We start from the raw sequence: 12,664 nt of genomic DNA, 5'->3' as shown, positions 1-12,664 counted from the left end.
TATCATCCAAATAGAAGACTACCAACCTACCCCGATATATCAGTGATTTTGTAGTTCTAAAGATAAGGACTATTACAAAAAAAGCAATAATTTGTTATTCTTAAAAAATCCGGTAGAAGATTTTTAAAGAAAAGCAAGTGTTTAGTATTAAATGAAAAAATAATCCAATATTTAAAAAAAATATTCCTATGTATTAAATTGTAGTCCTATACTTTATATAATCAAATTCAAAAAGTAGCCTTATTATCTAAACAAAATGTTGTTGACAAAGCCATACTATTTGTTGCAGATTAGTTTGCTGCTAATCAGTTGCTAAAAATTTAATGCATAAAAAATTTTACATTTTAACTCTATATATATATATAGATTAGAACTTTTCTAATGAATCAGTAACATTTTTGGGAGTGAAACTGGATTCAAAACTATTATGAAATGCATATGCCCAAAAATATCTTCTGTCATTTTTGAACAATGTATAGTTTAACTAGAAATGTTTCTTCAGTTGTTGCAAAATCTGTATATTTTGCCTGTGTCCATTCAAAAATTTCTAATGGAATTCTGATATGGAGTCACCCTGCTGATGTTGACCATGTTTTTCTCTACAAAGGCGAGCCATACGAATCGCATAGCATAATAGAGCGGACTTATAATAGAGAGTATTTTTCCCAGCTGAATATATTGACAATTCCCTGTATATATATCTTTTCCTTTATATTACATGTAAAATAAAATCTTGAAGATTATAAAATTTTTGAAATATTTGAATTATAAATCTATTCATTTTCATTTCACTAGGAATAATATTGAAATCTACATTAATTTCTGTCATATTAATAGAATGAAAACAGAATTATCTTTTTATGGACCCATAATCAATCAAATCAATCAATCAATTAATGAATAAAAAATCTTTGTATTCTAAAAATTACAGATATACCCAATTGACATAATAATGATAATAATAATAGATTATACAACTAAATATCTGTATGTAAAGTAGGACATGTCAAAAAAAACAAGTGCTTTTCTAGCTAACATAACAGAGTTAAAAATACATTATATAAAAGTTTAAAATAATAAAAATGCTGTTTATAAAATAAAAATAGCTAGAGCTAATGGCAATTTTACATACATACATACACAATATTCATACAAAATAGCACACACCTGGAAGAATAATACTAACATTTTTTTCAAAAGAGATTTGAGCATTTTACCTTTTAGTAAAATTTTTCAGGTGAACATCTGAACCTGATGTAGTAAAGAAAATAAAAATGCAAAAAATAAGATTTAGAAAGGCTGCAATTTTGCTATGGCTAAAAGTAATGACTTAATATTAGGACTAGGACCATAAATCATTCAGTGAGAGCTTTCAAACAACTATTTAATTTTATTTTTGAAAATGGCGTTCCGCCGCCATTTTGCAAAATGAGCTAGGGATCAAAAAGTAATATTTTGGTTGCTAATGATGTGTGCCAAATTTTATATTCATTCAAAAAATAAGAGAGGGGAGGACAATTAAGAGTCACACTGTATGTATATATATATCTCATTTTTTAGGTACTAAGAGAGCATAGGTTAGTCTTCCCCCAATAGAACTAGCTCTGACTATTTCACTTTCATGTTTCATAAAAACTAGATCAATTATGGGTGTAAGACTAATTCCTGGACATAAGATGTATAGAGAGCAGAGGTCAGAATCTTATTATTTGTAAGAAAAATAAGACTAATAGATCCTAGTTGTCTTCCAATTCTTTTTGTGATCAGATATTTTTTTAAATTTACTGAACAGTATTCAATTTTAACAATGGCTCATACAAAACATTGTACCCCTGAAGTTAAAATAAAAGTTTTGAGCAAAAAAAAATTTTTTTCAACAAAGGATAACATTTCTTAGAGAAAATGTGGATCATGCTAACTGCAAAAGCCTTGATTTTTCTGATAAAAGCAAAATAGATGTATTTGACCGACAATGACCCTAAACACACTACAGAGATTATAAATCAGTGGTTTACCAGTAAAAATGTTACACTTTTAAATTGGCCATCTCAATCACCCAATTTAAATCCGATTGAACCTTTGGAGACAGCTAAAAAATTGAGTTGGTGGCAAGGAAACTTCAAACAAAAAGATTTTATGGGAAGAAATTAAAAAAGCTTGGTATTCTATCACTGGAGAAGAATGCCGAAAGTTATTTGCCTCTATCTATACACTCCTAGGTATATCTATACACTCCTAGGTGTATTGCCATTTTGAAGAACAAAGGTCAGGCTATTAAATACTAATTTATTTATTTACCAAACACTGTCTAGCAGGAAATTCCTAATAATAAGACAACTTATACTTGACAGATCAAGTAGTAATCATACCAAGCAGGTAAAATGAAAAAAACTATATAATTTATAAGATCATGATCATTGGGGTAATTTTGGTTTTAAATGTAGCTATAGTGCTATTAGCAAAGAAAGAGCCTTTATACAGAACATGCTCTTGGTTTAATTTTGTCCTGGTTTAACGATGTTAATCTCTTTAACATGTCTCCTTGTCATTTTAAAAGATATTGTCAAATAATATTGTAAATCTATTTAGTTAGCCTCTTGTACTTTTTTTTGTACATATTTCAGTATTACTAATTAGTTAATATTTTATATATGCTTATTACTTATATTTTCATACATTATCTTAATGATTAGGATTAGATTCCTATTAAACAATACATATATTTGAATTTCAATTAAGCAGGTCAATATCATTATAGCTGTGTAAAATATTAAATCATAAACAAACCTGATGTAAAGGTTCATTTCTTGCTAAGTTAGTAGGTCTATTTTCTAAATAAAAGTGAATATGTTTTCTAGTGTGCATAGGGAAACAAAAAAGTTTAAGTACTTTAAAAGATGAGGTGCATCAATTTTATAGGTGTATAAAAATAAAAAACTAAGTCTTTGTAAAAGTTACTTATGGTTATACCCCCTCATATGGTATATTGAGTTTGTCTATATGGATATTATAGTTGGGGAACCACACCATTTCTGCATAAAGTAATTTAGACTTAATCAGGCTATTATATAAGCTACTAAGAGTGTCCAACCTTTTAAATTCATTTGTTGACCTGATTATGAAACAAGAGTTTTCAAGGAAGGTTTAAGAACTTCATCAATAATATGTTTGTTAAATGTGAGTTTGTTATCAGTTCTGACCCCTAGATGTGTTATGGGTTCGACATGTTCTAGGGGAATGTAACCTAACCAATAATTGTACTTTATTGCATTGCGAATATTTGCACTTTTTAATATTCAGAGGTAGTTTATTTATTGTACCAATGGGCTAAAGCATCAACGTCACTTTGCAATAGAACAAAATCCTCATTAGTTTCTAGGATGCAAAATATTTTTCATATGTAAATAAATGACACCCATACATAACAGTAATAGTAATATCATTGACAAATATAGTAAAGATCCATGGGGCAAGATTGGTTCCTTGAGAGGTACCACTCAGTGTTGAATATCAATTTGACTTAAAGCCACTGAATTCAATAAACTAATAATTATCTCATAAAATGTTTAATTACACTGACAAAAAGATTATATTTAGAGCCTTAGTGTTTTATTTTTGTTTAAGACCTTTCCTGCCTTTTAACAAAATAATGGTTAAGTAAATAAAATACAACAGCGATAAGTTTTTTTAATTACATGAAAAACTACTTTGCTCTTATTTTTTGCTCTTATACATAACTGTATATCTCCATTCTAGATTTGAATTATAAGATGTCTGTATTTATTTTCTTGTATCTTGTATTATAAGGGTTTATTAAAATACTGTGGTTTCTCTATAGTATTTTAATGTTTTATTTATCATAATCTTTATATTTTTCCATTCTCATTCATATTTTTTCTTAATATTTTAGGTATTTTTTTCTATTGGCTAAATTTAATACATGTAGTTAAAAGTAATGTGTAACAATAGCTGCTATCTCAAATATAAATTTTGTACTGTAAATATTAATCACAGAAGCAGTTTATTATAAGCAATTATTAGTATAGTCAAAAATATAAAAAAGGATTTAATTGACAAAAATTGAAAAGTCAAAATCATTTTCTTTAAATTTAATCAAAGATTTACAAGACAAAACAGTCCACCCTGAAAATCTTAAAAATAAGTTGTTTGGCCAAAAACAATTAAGGGGGACATTTATTGACAGAAATTGTGTTTCTCTGATGTCATCTTCTTACCCCCAGAGCCCTCGTGTCAATTTTTTTAATGCGAATAGGAGTGATACCTTGAATTAAAGGTAATTTTATTCTATACATAGACCTACTTTTATTTTTTTATTTTATCAATTTGTTGTCAAAAAATATAAATAAACATGGCCAACATTCTTCAAAAGTTTAAATCTTGCAATTTTGTTGCTTGCATACATTTTCTCTTTTAATTAACCAGTTATTATCACTAATCAAGAAAAAAAATGCATTCCGAAAATTCAAGTTATTTCAAATTATTTTGACAAAAACACAAAAAATATGTAGTAAATACCTGCATATTTTGACCCTTTTGTTGGTTAAGTTATTTTTATTTTGGTATCAGTGTTTTGTTGAAGTGAGCAGTAACAACAGAAGCACAAAGTATTTGATTAATCTAGTCTTGGTGATATTGAGTGCATTGATAGCAATGGTTTAAATGCTTCAACAAAGAATTGAGTTTGTGGGTCTTTATTATAAACAAAGTAAGTCTGCTAGAGCAGCTGCACATGCTTTTAAAAGTAATCATCTAGATAAAAGGGTCAATCATCATTATGTAATAGATTTGATGTAGTAGTAGTAGTAGTAGTTTATTGATGCGAGTAACCTTACAGTCTTCAATCAATCAATCAATCAATTTATTAATGCCACACAAGTCAAGAATTACAAAGTTAAAAAATAGGGTGGCTGTTTATAAAAATTGATAATAAAATTTTTCCTAAAACACTACATAAAACTCATTAAAACCAAAACACAATGGTTGATATGTATACTATGAATAATACACAATCACAATATGTCTTAAATAAAATGCAATATATAGGTAGGTACCTACTCAATATCACAGATAGAATGTGAAGTTTAAAAACTCTTCAGTTGAACATAAGGCATTAGAGACTAGAATTTGTTTTATTTTATTCTTAAAACGTTCCAAATCTAAATCCACATAGTCAGTAGGAAGTTTATTATATAACTTAATAGCTAGAAATCCGGGACCACTCTGACACCTTGTTAAGCATCTTACACAAGTCACAAAATTAAACCAATAAAAACAGTGTATGCAGAAGTTAAAAATACAGTTAAATAACAATTGAGAGATTAAAAGAAAAAAAAATTACATCCTACAAATACAAATAAAAACATAAATATAGGCAAAAAAATATAAACAAGTACAAAGTTATGACATCTTAACAAGAACATACATAAATACTGTTGCTGAACAAAGTTATAATAGTAACAAAAAAGTACAATAAAATTTAACAAAAATCTCTTAAGATTTGAGCACATTTGTCATTCATTCAGAGGCGTGGATATAAACTCATCAACAAAATAAAAGTTGTGTTCTAGAAGAGTATATCTGATGAGTACTTTGAATTTTTCAGGAGATAGCTGGTGAGTAGAACATTGTAATTTGTTGTAAAGACTAAGGGGCAGTGAATTATTCATTGATTTTGGTAGTTTTAAATAAGGGGGACATATTTGTTGTGTTATAAGAGTGAAAATCTACATTTTTTTTATAACTATCTTTGTTTTTATAAATTTCAACAAGACAGTTAAGAATGTATATACAAGAAAGGGTTAAAATTTTTAATTTTATGAAACATGGTCTACAGTGCTCCCTACAATGAAGGTTTAAAATTGTCCTCAAAGCTCTCTTCTGGAGTCGAAACACTCTTATTAAGTGAGAAGAGTTACCCCATAAAATTACACCATATGAAATGTGTGAATAAAAAAATGTATTTGGAAAGCCTCTAAGCTGTCTCAGAAGAAATATGCTTGAGGAGAGTTTTTGCATAAGTTTTTCACAAAATTTTAATTTTACACAAATATGACTACAAAATCAAACTAGTACATGAGCTAAATGAAGATGATTTTGATCATTGTGTACAAATTTATGAGTACATTAATGATAGATTAAATCATGAGAGAAATTTGCCATAATGTTTGTTTCTTGGATGAATGCTCTTTTTATTTATAAGATGAAGTCAGCAGACACAACAGCTGATACTGGAGAGACACTAATCCACATTTATTTTGAAAAACATATGCAGAGACCTCAAAAACTTAATGCATGGACTGGTATCCTGGGAGATCATATTGTTGGACCCTTTTTTATTAATGCAAATCTTAATGCTGAAAATTACTTCGAACTTCTACAGGATGCCATCAATCCCAGAATAACTAAGTTACTTGAAAAAGATCATAACCTTTTAGAAAATGAATTGATGTTTCAAGAAGATTTAAAAGAAGGGTTAAAACATTATGGGAAACCATTACATTATGCTGCTGTCATAATTTTTTAGACATATTTCCTGAACTATGGATTGGCCAGAGAGCTACCATAGAATGGCCTGCTAGATCTCACGATCTTACCCATTTAGATTTTTTTTTAAGGGATCATCTAGAAATCACAGTATTTGCGACAAAACCTGACTCTTTTGAAGATCTTTTGAAATAGCATTGCTAATGAATGGCAATTAATAACACCTTAATATATTATGCCAAATGAATGGCATGAATGTTTTGAATCCTTAAGGGTTTTCTATAAATGAAAAAGACTAAATAAAAGGTAATTATATCTTTATAGGGTTCCATACTCATATATGTTTAAACATAAACAAATAAAACCAGCTTTACCTTTTGGTCATATTCTTCTTGCTCTTGAAGCATTCTCTGGTATATAGCAGCAGCCTGTTCTGCCATTTCCTGCTCTTTTTGTTGCTCAGACTTGGCCCTTGGGAAGTCTTCCCTCACCATTGCATTTCTAACCCTATTTCCTGACAAATGGTCAGAGAATTCTTGGTTTTGAAGTTGATAGGCTAAAGCAGAATCTTCTCTGACCATCCACTCCTTTTATAAAACAAAAGTGTGTTTTAAAGATTAAATAAAATCATACTGAGATTTTATAGATATAACCTTGCAAGTAATTAGGCAGCAAAATTTTATTTGTAATCTAAGCAAATTATATGAAAATAATAATCAATTAACATACCTGGCAGACTTCGTTGACCCTGCCGGTCCTTGGCAGTGCCTCTTCAGGAGGATACCTTGTATGCGACATAATTCAAACCAAAAGACAAAGAGCCTTAGTCACGACATTAAAATAACAATAAGAAAAAATTAATTGTGAGTAAAATTAGCGTGGAAACGAGTCTTTGGAACGGAAAAAGTACATTTCCTTTCTTTTAGTGGAATTCTTGCATGAAAAAGGTTGAAATAAGTAAAAACGTATCGGAGCAAGGGAGATAGGAAAACCAAAATAAACAAACGGGTGACGTTTACAGGTGACAGTGTATACGTGACAGCTCAAGGTCAAGTCAAGGCCTTTCTCGGTCTTCTCTTCCTTTACAGCGAGCGATGGTGTTTACCCAACGCCTGTAGAATAAAGGACTTAAGCATTGTTTATAATTTCTCGAAATCGTAGTTCGCAAAATCGTTTCTTATTCTGATTTTAGAATACTATACAATTTTCCTTATTTTTGTTCATCACACTACTTATTATAATTTTTCGAGCTGTACCATATATTAAGGGTTAATTTAAATCGCTCACAATAATCTTGCAGAATTTGGGAATCCCCAAGGTTCAGTGCTAGGACCTAGTGGTCCTACTGATGATCTTATTCTCGTTGCCAATGACACAACTTTAATAAAAGAAGAGTATCACTTGGTGATTTATACATGAAGCCACAGGAACATAACCGAAGGTTTCAGATTGCTTTTACTCTAACCAATTAAATATAAATGCCGATAAAAAACAACTGTATATCTACTCGCAATTTAGATTGGCTGGTTTGTTTTATCTTCTTTGGGATAAAAATGTATTCCAAACTTCTATGCGAGGCACACGTCGATTACATATGCCTGGAATCCCATCTTGCGTTTTTGCACTTCAAAGCGTGATTCAGAATGTGTCTCCTAAAATTGCACTGCTTATTTTGCATGCATCCATTTACGAATTTCATATGGAATTCTAATTTGAGAGCATTCAACCAAGGTGGGTCGTATTTTCTTCAAAGAAAGGTCATTAGAATCATCCAAAATCTGGACTATAGGGCGGAGTGTAGAATGCATTTATCAAGACTAATTATTTTAACTGTGTCTTGTTTATATATCTACTATTGTTTATCGCATGTCACTGTCAATATTAATAACTATGAAACTTTTGGAAGATGTATATTCATATTTCACTAGAAACGACAATAATATTCATAGAGAATTTCATAAAATTTATCATATTATTATAAAAACGGGAGTATCCTTCTATGAACCATAATATATGGGTATATAATAAGTTGCCACTTCAACTTAGAATATTGCATCTCAATAGGTTTAAGTTAGTTTTAAAAAGAGTTTTTTTAATATCGATGAATATAGCAATAATCACTTTACCGACCGTGTTTGAATTTTTTTTTGTCTTTGTCTAAACCTTAGCCTTAGATTATATAATACTGGATGTTATTATGTTAGTACAGCAAACTTCAGGGAGTAATTCCGTATGAAAAAATTTGTATTTGATATAATCGAGAATGCTGTTTTCAGAACTGAGGATTTGAATCGTCTAATTTCAAAAGCGGCCATCTCCAAAATTTTAATTTTTTAGGCTAAGTATCACGTTACATTCTAAAACATAAACCGTATTATATTATGAAATCATTTCCTAACAAAAACGGCCACATCCAAGCTAAATTGTCATGTGTTCTTTATTGTTAATTTCAAAATCGGCCATCTCCAATGTCACATTGTGTTCAAAACCGGCCATCTCCGGCTGACCAATAGGAAGCCTCAGATTTTGTCTTTTCGCGGTTTTTATTTACGAGTCGATTCCACGTGTTTCATTTAGTATTAGATTTGTTTTGTTTACGATCGGTCCTTTTGAAAACAATTAGGTTTTTATATTTAAAAGTTAGTTTTTAAGTGTTTTTTTATTGTGTATACAAAGCATTAGAATGAACGATAGTATCGGAAGCATAATTTCCCCCGTTTCTCCGAAGCTTGCGAGGAAGAAAACGCGAAATATCGCTGAATGGAAAAATAATAAACTAAAAACGTTAAGGTAATCCCATTTAAAATGTTTTTTAATTAATAAAGTACCTGATGAGTTTGTTTTTATTTTAGATATTCGAGTGAACAACTCCCTGCATATCCGAAGTGTCACCCTAATACTAATGCCTATCAATGTAGATCTTTAAAATGCAAGATATTTTGAAGTTCCATTCAAATTTATATCTCTCCAAGGATAAAATTGTTCAGGATAATTTCATAATAAATTATACAAGCGTACAGAAACCAGAACGACATCGTCCAACACAATCTAATCGTCCAGAAAAGTCGTACACATTTAAATACTTTGTAAGAAGGCAATCTGATGGCAAAAAAGTTATAGTTTGTAGGACAGCTTTCCTTAACATTTTAGTTATTAAAAAACATCGTGTTCAAGGGGTTATAACACGTTCTTTTAAATCCGGCGGTAGCATAGCAAAAGAAACAAGAGGAGGAGATCGAAAAAGTTCAAAAAATATACCGAAAAAGTTGTCAGCTATGAAATTTATTGAGTCCTTTACAGCCCAGGAACCCTATTACTGTCGCTCGAAAACTTCTGTCAGATTATACTTACCGTCCGAGCGAAGCATAAAATCTATGTGGAAAATGTACAATAAAGATGTTGAATCAAATCTTAAAGTGAAAGAATCTTTTTTCCGCAACATTTTTAACAAAAAATATAACTTGGGATTTGGCAGTCCCAGAGAAGATGTGTGCTCCAAATGCTTGGAACTTGGCAAAAAAATCAAAACAGAAAAGGAACCAACTAAAAAACACAATTTAAAAACACAGAAAAGAATTCATAAATTAAAGGCCAAGGCATTTTTTCAAATGTTGCAGCAGGAAAGAGATGGATTGCTGACCATGTCTTTTGACTGCCAGAAGAATATGAGCTTACCAGAAGTACCAGACCAACGAGCTTATTTCAGTCGTCAATGGAATTTCTATAACTTCACTATTGTAGAAGGCAACTCACATGCTGGATTAACTGCAAGCAATGTTCATATTTATTATTGGAATGAAATAGAAAGGCCGAAAAGCTCAAATGAAATTGCAAGTACCGTTTTCCACAGATTATGCCACTCAGACCTACAAGATATTGACACTGTCCGACAAAACAAAAATACAACTTTGATGGGAATGTTGTCAAAATGGCTTGTAACATCAGCTCCACAAAACGTTAAAACTGTTGAAATTATCTTTCCCATTGTAGGTCATTCGTATATACCACCAGATAGGGTATTTGCGCAAATCGAAAAAAAAATTTAAAAAAAAAAATTAAAAAAAAAAAAAATCGAAATTATCATAAAACCCGAAGAATACATAAATATTCTAAAAGGGCATGGCTCTGTTTGTCAAATGAAAGATATTGGAATCAATGACTGGAAAAGTGCCACATTAGAAACTATGAAACCACCTGGACAGTGGCACTTCAAATTCAACCCTTCTAAAAGGTTTTTATTGAAGAAGACCTTAAAAGGTAATGTAACTATTCGTGGAGAGGAGTCTTACCATTCGGATTTAGGAGGTGATAAGTTGGTGGTAAAAAAGGGAAGTCCCTGGTCTTCTAACAACTGGCATGACTCCAAATGCCAAAAAGATCAAGGACGTTAGCGCACTTCTCCAAGCTCACTACGGGGAAAACTGGCAAGAGTTGGAAAATTTAAACTTTTACACTACTGTTGGACAATGCATAGGTCAACCTCCTAAAGATGACCTGGTGTGTGAAGAAATTGGAGAAAGAGAAAATATTGTATAAATTTAAATCTCGAGTAGAACATTTAAGATTTAAAAAATGACTAAACAAATATTGATACACTGTTTTGTTTTTTGTTTCATTTCGTTTTTTTAATTTTTATAAGTATTACTTTGTAGAATTTTGTTTTTGTTTTGTTAAGATTTTTTTTAAAAAGTCGGTAAAAATACATCACAAAGGTGGAACATTTTATTTTTTATAAATATCTATCTTTAATAAAATAAACTCATACACATGTTTTTTTAGTACATTTATAGATATAAAAGGCAAAAAATACAATATTTTACAAGGTATTTTTTTTATAGCAGTTTTTTTGCATTTTTCTTAAAATTAGCTTCAGTGGAGATGGCCGCTTTTGAAATTAGATGATTCATTTATTTATTGCTCTGCATCCGACTAAGATATACGGAAAAAAATTGCTGGATTTTTAAGAAGTTGTTAAGGTTGTTCATTCTTTTACATATAATTAAGAATTTTATGTTTTTCATTAGCGTGCATACGGGTAATATTTTTTAATGAAAAAGGGTACGCTATGCCACTATGATATTATACATTGTTGAAGTTGTTCTTCTCTCCTACCTTCTTTTTTCATATTAGGCGCCGTTCTTAAGTACAAAAAAATAAACATCAGAACGCGCATTTTCTTATTTCTTTAACGTATTATCTAGAATTGTTTAATATGATAACATTAAACCAGAAAAATAACCCACTTGTCCGGCAAACTCTTCATTAATCGCATAGCTACAAATTTAGCCCATCTCCATTTCGCAAACAGCTTTAGGCCATTTCGCAAACCCCAGTCTAGTAAGGGACTAACTATTGTTTGTTCCTGCACGGCCTATAACCTTTTTTTTTTCATGGCAGTACCGGAGGTCACGAAGGGAATGTAGCCTATGCACAGTTCTTATTGCCTCAAATTACACCATAAGGCCCAGGGGCGGAAGGAACAACAGAGCCTCAAGCGTTCCACTTGGAGCCGTTCACATGGATCCTATTATGCTTAAGCATGTTAAGCATTGACCTTTTTGCTTTTTCCGTACAGAGCCACCAACCGATTGTCCCAGTTGTGAGAAAAGGTTTAACAATGGACGAGCAGATTCAGTGACAGATTTTAAAAGACAGACTCCAGGTGCTATAGATAGCTATCTTTTACCAAGAATTGATGACACCCTGAACATGCTAGTAATTCACAATGGTTTTCAATGCTCGATCTAAAAAGTGGATACTGGCAGGAAAAAATGCATCTAGAAGACAAGGAAAACATTGCATTTTCGATTGGAACTGGACTTTGGTGGTTTATAGTCATGTCCTTTAGATTCTGTAATGCTCCAGTCACCTTTGAAAGGTATTTGTTAAGCTTCGAGAGGCAAACCTGAAACTAAGCCCTAAAAGAAACAAGTAGTCGGACTGACATTGTCTTTGTTTTCGTACAACACGACGTTTCGGTGGGTAAGTATCTCCGACCGTTATCAAGTGTAAACTGACATTACCAATACATTTCTACATTACCATTGTCTACCACTTTCAAAAACAAATAAGTCTTGTCAAGTGAAAATTTTGAATATTTTAAAAAAAGTCGATACCTCGGTCATGTAATATCAGAAAATGGTGTCAAGACTGTTCCAGA

At 30.9% G+C, this 12,664-nt stretch overlaps 1 protein-coding gene across 1 annotated transcript in view; it reads right to left on the bottom strand.

Moving 5' to 3' along the window:
• LOC126733903 (uncharacterized) overlaps positions 1-7,520 on the bottom strand; it is a 44,538-nt gene extending 37,018 nt beyond the window's left edge. The window contains exons 1-2 of the mRNA XM_050437355.1: positions 7,234-7,520; positions 6,879-7,091 (exon numbers count right to left, since the gene is read on the bottom strand). Of these exons, the coding sequence (XP_050293312.1) occupies positions 6,879-7,091; positions 7,234-7,302 (282 nt within the window). The 5' untranslated portion in view covers positions 7,303-7,520. The remainder of the gene's footprint in view (positions 1-6,878; positions 7,092-7,233) is intronic.
• Between the last annotated feature and the right edge of the window lie 5,144 nt (positions 7,521-12,664).

The sequence above is a fragment of the Anthonomus grandis genome, chromosome 1, assembly GCF_022605725.1.
Source record: "Anthonomus grandis grandis chromosome 1, icAntGran1.3, whole genome shotgun sequence".
NCBI classification, from domain to species: domain Eukaryota; kingdom Metazoa; phylum Arthropoda; class Insecta; order Coleoptera; family Curculionidae; genus Anthonomus; species Anthonomus grandis.
Note: the sequence above shows the minus strand (reverse complement) of the source record. Positions and strands in the feature narration are given on the sequence as shown.